This window comes from Rattus norvegicus, chromosome 2 (assembly GCF_021556685.1).
Source record: "Rattus norvegicus strain SHRSP/BbbUtx chromosome 2, alternate assembly SHRSP_T2T, whole genome shotgun sequence".
NCBI lineage: Eukaryota > Metazoa > Chordata > Mammalia > Rodentia > Muridae > Rattus > Rattus norvegicus.
In genome coordinates, this window is record NC_141535.1 from 213,173,635 (window position 1) to 213,186,204 (window position 12,570).

A 12,570-nucleotide genomic window follows, 5' to 3' on the forward strand; every position below is an offset into this window, starting at 1 on the left:
CCACAACAGCTACAGAGTGGCCAGCCTCCTCACTGATCACAGAAGACATACACAGGGCCTCTCTCTCCTACTTGAGACAAAGGGACTTTTTACCTCTTCCCTAACACCTTGGTATGACTAAAAAGCTAAGAAGCTTGCAGCTTAGGGGTGCAACTCAGGGGTAGAGTGTGTTTTGCATGTGTAAGATACTAGGTTAGACCCCCAACACTGTTTTAAAAAAAGTTACCCAACATATTTGACTGCCTCCTATGAAAGTTTAATGAAAGACTTAATATGAAAGTTTTATGAAAGACTTAATAGGGTTTGCAATAACAAGTGTGATCTCATTGATACGTGATTCGTATAATTTTAATGCATTGTATTATGGGAATAACATGCAAGTTATTGTAGGAATTATTAAGAAAGTATTTGAGGAGTGAGGCCATTGTGCCCTCGTATCCAGGCTATGTGAGGCTCTGGGCACTGCTTCACTTTTACTGATCCATTCCTGTCCACACTGCCTCATGCCTCACAGTCCAGCACCTTCTCCCATTGTTCTTGTAAGCTTCCAGCACATTTGGGGGCAGCCTGGAGGCCTTCTGCGTCAACTCACCTCTAAGAACCTCTCTTGGTTGGCTTTGTGCTCTCATTCAAAGTGGCATAGGTTTTCAGTGATCTGCCCAAACCCCATGTTTCCCATAAACTATGTTATTTTTAGTGTACAATTTTCCAAAATCGAGCCTGGAGAAACATATGCATGTTAGAGTAGAAACATCTGGACTTTCCTTGGGAAAATGCTCTGCAGCTAAAACTTTTTATTTATTTCTTTGGTAGGGGAGGGAGTAGGTTTAAAGAAAAAACAAAACCCCATGGGCTCATCTACCCCAACCTGCCCTCTATCTCACTGAATAGCTGAAAGCTGGTCCCGAGCCCATAATCCTCCTGCCTCTACCTCCCACGTGTAGGGATTACAGGAGTTCACTACTACACCCAACTTAAAAATGTCCTGTTGGTGTCTTATTTCAAGTTCAGTTCCAAAGGAAATAAATTACTAATCTTTAGAAAGGCGGATTAAATATTTTCCTATCGTACTTCTTTTGTTAGATAATGTATAAATTATTATTTACTATGTTATTGCTTAGCATAGCACATAAGGAATCTGGTTGGACATTTGGCTGGCTTAAGTCATAAAAGCCGTCCATATATTCTATCTTCATAAGCACAATTTTAAAAAAATATGCAGACTCTGCTCTTCGGAGGAAAGCAGTGCAGTATCAAAAGAGACATTTCGGTTTCTATTGGAAATTGTCTTCTCTTAAAAATAAGTAAAGGCATCAGGAGTTTTCTGAATAGTTTCATTGGGCCCAAATCTAAAATGATGAAATATTTTAAAATAACGATTGTGTTTGTAATTATAGATTCTGGTCATTAATTCAATCCATGTTGGTTTTAGACTCTCATTACCCACTAATCACTGCCGTTGCCCCCTTCCTTTCCTCCAGCTGAGCAAATCAGTTCCAGCTCCCTGACTTCATTCTTTGCTTCCAGATCTCACTTCTAAAGCGTCCTCTTGGCTCTGAGACTTAGAAAGCCGTAAGATTGGGTTTACACAGGTTTTGAATGTATTCAGAATGGCTTGTGCTTTGTTTAGTTCAAGATCAAAGAGCTACTCTGTCTTGAATTGCAGACAAAAATACAGGATGTTATGTAGCAAAACCCTTCAGGGATGTATACATGGGTTACCCCCCTACTCTTGTTTAGAAGAGTATTTTACTAATATGGAAACAGGACCTACAAGGAAAAATTAGCATCATTTTTTATTACTCTTTGTGGGAGGGGTTGTGATATAATTACATCATTTCCTCTTTCTTTTCCTTCCTCCCAACCCTCTTACTTTCCCTCCTTGCTAACTTGCCAATTCATGGCCTCTGTTTCATTGTTATTACACACGCGTTTGTGCTCCCTGGGGAGGACTCAGCTGCTCTCAGAATATGGGTTACTCCCTTTTAGGTGTTCCTTACAGACCCTGGAGCCCGGGCTTTCTTAGATCACCAACTAGTAAAGCACCTTTGTCTCAAGCCTGCTAACCATCTATGTTGTCATATTAAGGAACACGCAAGGACTCTCAGTATTGGTTACAGTTTATAAATATGAAGCAACAATGTTACCAAGTCTGTTACAGAAGTCACAGAGGACTGCCTCTAATCAATTATCTAAAAATTTCACAACTCTGTTCTTTACAGTCATTGATGTGATTTGGGTTTAACCTGCTCAAAGGAAAAGGACATACGTATTTGGTACTTAGATTTCAACTTGGTCTCAAGGAGGTTATGAGTTAGAAACACACATGTACAGAGGCAGGGATAAGGTCATGTGGCTGTTTTTATCTTCCCTGCTGGGGTGGTGGGATAATGATGAGCAGGAAGAATAGCATAGACTTTAAACAAGCAGGCTCAGAATACCAGGCTGGTTTTTCCGTCATACAACTGTAGCTTCAGAGTTTGTTCTTCACAGCCGCTCCAATGGGTAGAGCACTAACAATGTTTCTCTTTTTATATAAAGGGCAACCAGATCCTCAGTGGCCTCTCCATTGAAGAATATAAGACCACATTGAAAATAATCAAGCAAGCAATTTTAGCCACTGACCTAGCACTGTACATTAAGTAAGTTTTAAGAAGTGACACCCTCTGAAGTAAGTCTTGAAGACGTTCTCATGTTCACACTGGGAAGCCTTTACAGAAGCCAGCGTCCTGACAGAGTTGTTACCAGACTGGCAGTTTTTAAAAACAGGTGGCCAGAGGAGCCCGCTCCATTGCACTTGTGTTGCTACAAATGCTAGCACAAGGCTATGCTCGATGCTCTAGTATTGCTGTCTCTGAAACTCCCTTGAGGCATCATGGTGGATTCCAAAGGCTCCCTATCTACCTCTTTTCCCTCACTTGCTAATTTCTGCCTGTTCATGATTCTTTTATATGGCCACCAAGCCTCAGGGGGCAGGCAAAGGACAGTGAAAGCAATCCGGATTTCAGGAATGTTAATGTAGAACTGTGAGTGTTAACGCAGAAGTCGAATGTCTACATCAGGCACACACACACAACATCCACTGCTCACTGTCTACCAATGTATATGTGTCTGCTTCCTTGAAATTTGGGTCAGTTTAAGGGGAATCAGAACAGAAGAAAATAGAGCAAAGTTCAGGTTGTAGAAAAGTAATTTCAGAGTACGGATCAAAATCACAAAGAACTTGAAGAACAACCCAGTCTGCATAGGCTTCCCGTTTTTATGCCGCATGAGTTTCTCCTCTCTGTGTGGAACTTCAATAGTTAATCATACACGGTCCATTTTATCATGGCCGTTTATCTTTTGTTTGGTCTTGATACTTGATGCTGGGTACAAAGGAGGTCTTTCCCAGAGACACTGGGGACTCTTATGTCTGTGGAGTGACAGGAAATACTATCTAAAACTTGTTCCTCCCTTCTAAAGCATGTCTCATCGTCACTGCCCTTCTTTTAATCTGCAGCAAGATGTGACTGAATTAGAGATCTTAGACGCGCTTACCCCTTTGTGCTTAGGAGATCTTAAATCATTCATGACAATACATTCTAACTCACACTGCTGTGTTTATAAAATATAAAAGGGGGGATATGTTCTATGGAGGTCTGTGGAAAGGGGGTGCCCCTGTGCCCATGCTGAGACATCCCTTACCCTGAGAGACCAGCCACACTACAGTAGAGTATAGAATAGAGTTCATTCAGGGCCTGGGGAGGGGAGTTAAGAGGGTAGTAGGGGGGATGGGAGGGAGGGAGGGAGGGAGAGGAGAGGTGTAGAGCTGTAGATGTGTAGAGGTGCCTGCCATGAGCATGTGGAGAGAAGGGGGATGGGAATGGAGAGAGAGGGGACAAAGGGGAAGAGGGGAAGAGCAAGAGAGAACAAGATGGAGCAAGAGAGTGAGCAGGGGGCAAGCAGCATCTTTTACAGTGCCAGGCATACCTGGCTGCTGCCTGGTAACTGTGGGGGTAGAGCTTAGACAGAACGCTAACACACAATATTTTGGTTTTTTTAATAAAATAAATTATATAATTAAATAATTTTTAATTTATTTAATTAAATAATTTAAAAATTATTTAAATAATTTAAAGTTAATTAAATAATTTAAAGTTGGGGTTGGGTATTTAGCTCAGTGGTAGAGCGCTTGCCTAGGAAGCGCAAGGCCCTGGGTTCGGTCCCCAGCTCCGAAAAAAAAGAACCAAAAAAAATAATAATAATTTAAAGTTAATTAAATAATTTTAAGAAATATTTAATTGAATAATTTAAAGTTAATTAAATAATTTTAAAAATTAAATAAAAAATTTTCCTGATTCGAAATTGCCATTAGTTATAAGCAATAGGACATTGAAGGCGGGATACTGAGTGTGGATGAAGCTTTGCTGTCGGGTTCTGCGATGTGGACAGTAGAGGTTTTCCTCTGGTAGGAATCCCACGAGTCTTGTAGATCACGGGAAGAAGAGCTGGGGAACTCACGGTCTCACTGTAATCACTGTGTTTTTTCTAATTCTTTTTTTAAGGAGACGAGGAGAATTTTTTGAACTTATAAGAAAAAATGAATTCAGTTTTGAAGATCCTCTTCAAAAGGAGTTGTTTCTGTAAGTTGGCTTTACTGTCCACACTAGCTTTGCTGCCTGGTTAGTTTCCTCTGAGCAGTCATTAATGAGGATCGTTTGTTATGTGTAATGACTTTCGAGGTTGCTGACTGCTCCCAAGTGGAGTATGAAGAGCTGAATGCGGTCACTGGAGAGGAAGGAGACGGACAGTTGCCTTGTTGAAGGGTGACTGATGGGTACAGTGGGGAAGTGGAGCATTCGTGGCTCAAGGATTAGTGTTTGGCTTCATTTCTCCCATCCTTTGGAACGGAAACGGAAAAATTAACATCCTATAGGTTGTGAGAACAAGACGATGGCTGTAAAGGTCACTTCTCGTGGGCCACAGCACAGCAGTGCTTTCCAGTGGAGCCGTCAAGAGGACTTGTGTTTCTAGCTCAGTACAGCAGTTCCTTCCGTCTTCTAGCTGTGGATGAGCGCTCTCCTGCTACTCGCCTCTGTCTTTGCCGTGGCAATAACTTGTATCAGCAAAACAGAACCAGGAAGGCACCATAGTCCCTGCACTCGGAAAGATGAAGGAAAATGATTATTACAAGTTCAGTGCCACCCAGAGATATAAATGTTGAGGCCCTGCCTTAAACAATAAAACAAAACGACAGTCAATAACTAACGGTCCTGCAGAATTACAGATAGTGTTGAGACAATGACGATGTCGACATTTTTAAAAAACGAATTGCTTAGTCACAAAACAAATACGTAAATTAAAAAGAAACGACATATAAACACCTGGCTGACTCGTCTATACAATCATGCTTTCCTTAACAGCAACTTCTCTTTCAGAATAGCACCTTAGACAGGCGCGGGCCTGCTCCTGTGACTAGCCTGCACTCTGTAATAACAAAGAGAGAAATGCCACAAAGCTCCAAGTTTGAGCCAGTTTTCTCTTTCACAGAGAAGTTTGTAATCAAGGTCCAATGGTCCATCACCTTTGGCAGGCCTAGTTATACTGGCAAGCATGGTTGAAATCCGTTGGGACAGTGGGTTCCAACTGTGATTAAAATACCTCCAATGTGCTCATTCCTCTGGGAGAGTTAGTATTGGAGAGAACATGACAACGACAACATTAGCCTTGAGTGGGTAGAGAACCGTGCTTAGGTGGAGAATCTCCAGAGGAACCGATGATACTTTACCTCAATTGTCTGCTTTGCATGAATAGCATTTTTGCCTATTTCTTCAAACGATGTAAAGGGACTGTTAGACATTTGAATAGGACTCAGAGAAAGACTGTGCTGAAGTCAGACACTGGGCTTAGGGGTGTCCCTCAGCTGCTAGAAGGCTTTTGTAGTGGTCACAAAGCTTGGGTTCAATTCCTAGCAGTGCATAAAACAGATACAGTGAGCACAGCTGTAATCCCAGAACTTTGGTGATGGATCAGAAGCTGAAGTTCATCTTGGCTACATAGAATAGCCTCAAAATATATGAGACCCTCCCCGCGCCCCAAAAGGTAGTTTTTATAGCTGTGTTGTTTTATTCCAAGGCACATTGTTTGAGCCTGGGGACTGGGTAGTTCCCACAGGCATAATCAGAGAAAGGCTAACAGCATAACAGAAAAGGACTCTCTAGCATATACTGCTCTACCATGCAAAAGTTATCACATAGAAAGCCCTGCAGATGCTGAGTGAATTCAGGTGACCCACTATAAACCAGGACTGTCCTCATTAATATGAGCAATGTTATCTTTCTGATTAATCTGTATGATTTCATCTTACTATCAATGTGGAAAAACCAATGATAGCAGGTTCGCTTTTATCCCAAGGACAAACTTTAGCAACTCCCAGGGCAAGCAAAACAGGGAGGTGGTACCACAGTCCCAACAGCCAGTTTCCCACATAAATACTGTTCGTTCTTCAGTCTTCGAATTTTGGGTGTTCTCTTGTTAAGCAGGTTTTAATGTAACTTTTTTTTTATCGGTAACAACTTATTGAGGATAAATATTCACAAGATTTGGGGGTTTCTCTTTCTCCCTTAACAGGGCAATGCTGATGACTGCCTGTGATCTCTCCGCCATTACTAAGCCCTGGCCTATTCAACAACGGGTATGTTGCTTGGCGGTGATCAAAGCAGAACTAAAAAGTCAAAATCAGAAATAAATCTCTTCGCCTAAAGGTAGCTTTGGAAGCAAATAGACTTTCATTCCTTTCTGTGTTAGATGGAGGCCTTTACCTCATCACGTGTTTTAGTGATTAAGTGGCACTGCTTCATACAAGGTACATACATGTTCATTGCTACCACCTCTGCCACTTCAGCCACTGGTGTTGTTCATCCCAAGTAGCAGCGTTGAGCACTCAGCATTCGTAATCTTCCACACCTCTAAAAGCAGGAGTAGGTGAGAAACACTGCCGAGTTCAGCGGCCAGCCTGGGATGGATCCTGACCCACACCCCATCAAATCATAACTTAAATCAGGAATGGGGATACTTCCGCAGCTCTTGGATTGCTTAAGATTATTTTAACTATGCTGAGTTTTTTGTTTTGTTTTTGTTTCCATATGAAGTTTACTTTTTTAATTTCTGTGAGGAACAGTGTTGGGATTTTGACGGCAATTGGGTTGGATCTATTGACTTCTTTTGGTAGGTGGCCATTTCCCCAATATTAATCCTACCGATTCATGATCTCTTTCTCCTGGTATCGCCTTCCATTTCTTTATTCAATGTCTTAAGATTTTTATTGTATAAGTATTTTGCTTGTTTCTTTGTATGTTTGCCGTTTGTATAAAGGAAAACTACTGATTTTGTGTGTTAATTTTTTTATCTTGCTGCTTTGCTGAATGTATTTATCAATTACAGGAGTTTCCTGTAGAGCCATTAGGGTTTTCTATGTATGGAGCTACATCATGTGAAAATGAAAATTCTTTAGTGTCTTCCTTTCTTACTAATATTCCCTTTCCCTCCTCCTCTCGTATTGCTCTAACTAAGACCTCAGGCACTTTATTTGATGAAAGTGGAGAGAGCAGATATCCTTGTCTTATTCGTAATTGTAGCGGAAATGCTTTGAGTTTCTCTCCATTTAGGGTGACGGTGGCTCTGCGCTTGCTGCCCGTTGGCTTTAGTGCATTGTTTTCCTGTTCCTCGTATCTCTAGGACATTTTCATGAAGGTATTTTACACTTTGTTGAAGGCCTTTTGTGCAAATAAGATGTTCGTGTGACTTCTATGCTTGAGTCTGCTTACATGGTGGATCACACTTATTGATTTATGTATGCCAAACCATCCCTGCGTCATTTGGATGAAGCTAGCTTGTTCATGGTGGATAAGGCTTTTGAGTGTTTTTGTATTGGGTTTGCAAGTGTTTTACTGAGAATTACTACATCTGTGTTCGCCGTATATGATTTGCTGCTATGGTCGAGTGTTTGTTTGGTGTTGGTATCAAGGTAATACTAGTTTTATTCAAAAAATGGAAATAATCCTTCAGTTCCTATTTTACAGGATAATTGAGAGATGTTGCTGTTAGTTCTTCTTTGAGTAGAATTCTTTGGTAGAATTCTTCTCTAAATCCATATGGCTCTGGTCTTTTTTCACTTGGGAGATATTTTTTTTAATTACTACTTTCATCTCATTGGAAATTATAAGCCTATTTAAGCTATTTACTTCTCAAATAAGTGCTCTTAACAAGGTCATATATGTCTGGAAGTTTATATACTTCTTTTCGGTTTTACGGTTGGGTAGAAAACAGATTTTTTAAGTATAGGATTAGGACTCTCTGAATTTTCTCAGTGTTTGTTGTCTCCCTTTTCGTTTTTACTTTTTCTTTTTCTACTTTAAAATTAGAGTTATTTTATGCGTCTGAGTAATGGTATGTGTATACTATGAGCATCCCTGGTGCTCATGGAGTCAGAAGAGGGTCTCAGATCTTTGGGAACTGGCGTTGTAGGTGGCTATGGGCCATCATGTGGACACTAGGAACTAAATGAGTTCTCTGCAAGAGCAGCCGGTGCTCTTAACCACTCAGCTGTAGCCTAGGCCCTTATTCTCTAATTTCATGCATTTGATCCTCTCTGGCTTAGGGTGAATTTGGCTAAAGGTTTATCATGTGTTAAGTTTTTGTTTGTTTGTGTGTTTGCTTTTAGAACCAACTCTTCATTTCATTTCACTCTATCTTTGTATTCTATTTTGATATTTTTATTTTATTAATTTCATCCTTGGGTTTGATCATTCCTTCCACTGTTTGGTACCATTTGTTATTTTTTTCTAAAGCTTTCAGGTATACAATTAATTGTTGATATGAAATTTCTCCTTTTTTGTTGTTTGTTTTGTTTTTTCTATGTAGGCATTTAATGCTATAAACTTACTTGGTTCTGCACTCGTGGTTTCCCATGGACTTTGGTATATTGCATTTTCATTTACATTCTATTGTAGGGAGTTTTCAATTTCCTTTGATTTCTTCTTGACCTAATGGTCATTCAGTGGTGTGTTTTTAGTTTCTATGAGTTTGTATACTATTTGCCATTTCTTTTGTTGTCTAACTTCATTATTTTATGATCAAGCAAGATGAAGGATGCCATTTAACTTTTCCTATATTTTTAAAGACTTGCTGAGTGACCTAATGTGTGGTCAGCTTTGAAGAAAGTTCCATGGGGTGCTGTGAAGAAAGTGTACACTTTGGTGTTTAAGACAAATGTTCTGTAAATGTCTGACTTGATATATGATGTCTGTCTTAGTTAGGTTTTTACTGCTGTGAACAGACACCATGACCTAGGCAACTCTCATAAATACAATATTTAATTGGGGCTGGCTTACATGTTCAGAGGTTCAGTCCATTATCATCAAGGAAGGAGCATAGCAGTGATGAGGCAGGCATGGTGCAAGAGGAGCTGAGAGTTCTACATCTTCACCTGAAGGCCACTAGGAGAAGACTGGCTTCCAGGCAGCTAGGATGAGGGTTTTAAAGCCCACACCCACAGTTATACACTTCCTCCAAGGCCACACCTACTCCAACAAGGCCACATCTCCAAATAGTGCTACTCCCTGGGCCAAGCATATTAAAACCACCACAATGTCATTAAACTCTAAAGTGTCTCTTTAATTTCTAACTAAGTGACCTGTCTGTTGGTGAGAATATTAAAATCACCCACTGTCACTGTGCTGGGTCAATCTATGATGTTAAATCTAATAATGATTCTTTTATGAAGTGAGGTTTCCATGTGTTTGGCATGTAAATGTTTAGAATTGTAATGTCCTCTTGGTAAATGTTTTTTAAAATATCAATATGAAATCTCCTTAGTTTTCTAACTAGCCTTGATTTGAAGTCTGTGCGTGCTTGTTTCTTAGTTTTATTTGTTTGGACTGTTCCCCCACCCATGGTGATAGCCTTGATATTGAGGAGTGTTTCTCAAAGACAATGCAAAGATGGATTACTTTTCTCTAATCCAATCTGTTACTTTGTGTTGTGCCTTTTTATTGAGGAACCAAGACTATTAATTCAAATTATTAGTGAACAGCATTTGATAATTCCTATTATTTTGTTATGGTGTAGCTTTTTTATGCTTCTTGGTTAATTGTTCCTGAATATTTATTCCTTGTATCCATTTGAGAATGTTTGATTTTATCTTCAGACTTAAATATTCCTTCTAATACCCTCTACAGAACTGTTTTAGTAGATATAAATTCCTTAAATCTGTTTTGTTTTGTTTTTTTTTACTTCTTGAAAGTTATATTCTGACCTCAAGACACACATCTTGGTACATGAATGCACACACACACACACACACACACACACAGATACATAGATACATAGATAATACATACATACATACAAACATACATACTTACATGCATACATACATACATAGATACATAGATGGATACATAAATAAATGGAAATCTTAAAATAAATTGACAATGGAAGTAAAAATAAATATACTTAATTTAGATGGAAACAACTTCAATACTGTGAGAAAGACTAATTTATTTTTTCTGACATTAATACTGTAATTTCTAGTCAAGAGAAATAGCTTGGCTGGTAAGAACATTTTCAGAGGCTGGGCTTCATGTCCTAGAACCTACATCCGCCAACTGTCTCTAACTCTAGTTCCAGAAGTTACACCCACTGCACATGATACACATATAAATAAAAAATATAAATAACTAAATAATCTTTAAAATAAAAAACAGTAATTTCATTAATTAATTTGTCTAACTTTTGGTACTGGACATGAAATCCAGGCCTTGCACATGTTAGGCAAGCACTCTTTCCCAAGTCCTTGAAACAGAAATTGCCCATATCTATAGACGGATCTACTTTCAAAACAACATCATGATAAAAGACTTCTTATAATTAAAACTTCATTAAAAAACATCTTAAAATAAAAACATGTCACAGAGAAATTCGCCAGACTCAAAAACTCTATGTGATGGCTAATCTTGGTTGTCAACTTGACTGCATCTGGAGTCAACTAAATCCTAAGGAGCTGGGCATGCCTTTAAAGGATTCTCTTAATCTGATCATGTGAGGTTGGAAGATTTTCCCTAAGTTTGAATCATTTGATGTTCAGAATGCAGACTGTAAATCTGGGCCATACCTTCTGGTGGCAGAGCAGAGACAAGGATATGGAAAAGGAGGCCTTTTCTCTTCTGCCTGCATGCCCTTTATGCTGGCTGGCAAGTCCATCTCCCCTACTGCTGAGACTTCCTTTCGTTGGCTTGCAACTATCTTCAGTGTTCCAACAGAGACCCAAGATCAGCTGAGACGCCCAGCCTTGTAGACTGAACAAATACTGGATTCTTGGGAAGCAGCCACTGTTGGACTCTTTATACCACAGACCTGTCTGTAAACCACACTAATAAATGCCATCTAAATATAGCATATATATAATAGTTTATAATTTCCATCAGCTCCATTCCTTCAAGAAAACCTGACTAGCACAGACTGTGATACCAGGAACGGCTGTGCAGAAAATAAAGTATAAGGATGAATTTTTAAAATTTTCTGGAGCAGACTTTCCAACTTGCTGGCACCTATAGTTACTGGAGCCTCCTAGAGGGTTGGAGAGCAGTAAAAAATCCACAGTGAACTATTTGAGGAATGTGCTGAGATAAATATATTTCCTTATACTGATCAGCCTATTGGGGAAGAGCAAGGAATTTACTGACTCCATGCATAAAACTTTTGACAATTTGGAGGAAAATAGCAGTGCCATCTGGTTGCTTCTGGCACCTCTGGATTTATTAACAAAAGAAAAAAGTGAGCTTCCTGATAAAATTAACCAACTTCTAGCGTCTCAGTATACAGCAACAATGGAAAAACAACGAGCTCTGTGATGCAATGTCAGAGGTGTATAATACAATGCAAAGGCTTCTAAGTGTGCCCTGGAAGAGAGCCTTCTCTCCAGCAGCCATAGAGCTCAAGTTTTGGAAAATCAAACGGAATCCCTCATAAGAATGGCTGGATTAAAATGAAAACTCAAGTCCCAACCTCACAAGGTGTCATCAGTTAAGGAAGGCACTAATGGGTAAGGACCTGGGTCCTTGGAATCGCAATGTATAGGAAGACCCTACTGAGGCTGAGGACTTTGAGCTCTCAAATTCCGAAGGGTTTGTCCCCCCCCCGCAGAGGAAGCAATCTTGCCACCCCTAGCAGAGGATGCATCTTTACCCTGACCTCCGGCAAAAAGATCGCCCTTTCTGCCGTTGCCTGGGGGAATTAATTCTTCTTTGCCTATTGAACCTGTGTGACTTTCTGTAGGAGATGCCAGGCAAGACAATAGTGATGTCTTTCAGGGCCTACCAATAGTTGCTTCTAAACCTATAAAGCCTATAGGCTGCTATAGGGGAGATAGAAAGTGTAGTCCATGAGGAGGTATGCTATACCACAGAAGAGCTTAAAGAGTTTGCTAATTCACTTAACGGAAGACTGGAGAATACGTTGTGGGTGTGGATTTTGGGTATGGGATGATGATGATGGAAGAAACATAAAGTAAATCATACTGAGTTTACTGAT

At 39.8% G+C, this 12,570-nt stretch overlaps 1 protein-coding gene across 2 annotated transcripts in view; it reads left to right on the forward strand.

Annotated features, from left to right (window-relative positions):
- The window catches only part of Pde5a (phosphodiesterase 5A), a 144,432-nt gene that overhangs the window by 114,361 nt on the left and 17,501 nt on the right, over positions 1-12,570 (forward strand). For both annotated transcript variants that reach the window (XM_087615296.1, NM_133584.1), the window contains 3 exon segments: positions 2,542-2,642; positions 4,545-4,622; positions 6,610-6,673. In XM_087615296.1, the coding sequence (XP_087471422.1) occupies positions 2,542-2,642; positions 4,545-4,622; positions 6,610-6,673 (243 nt within the window).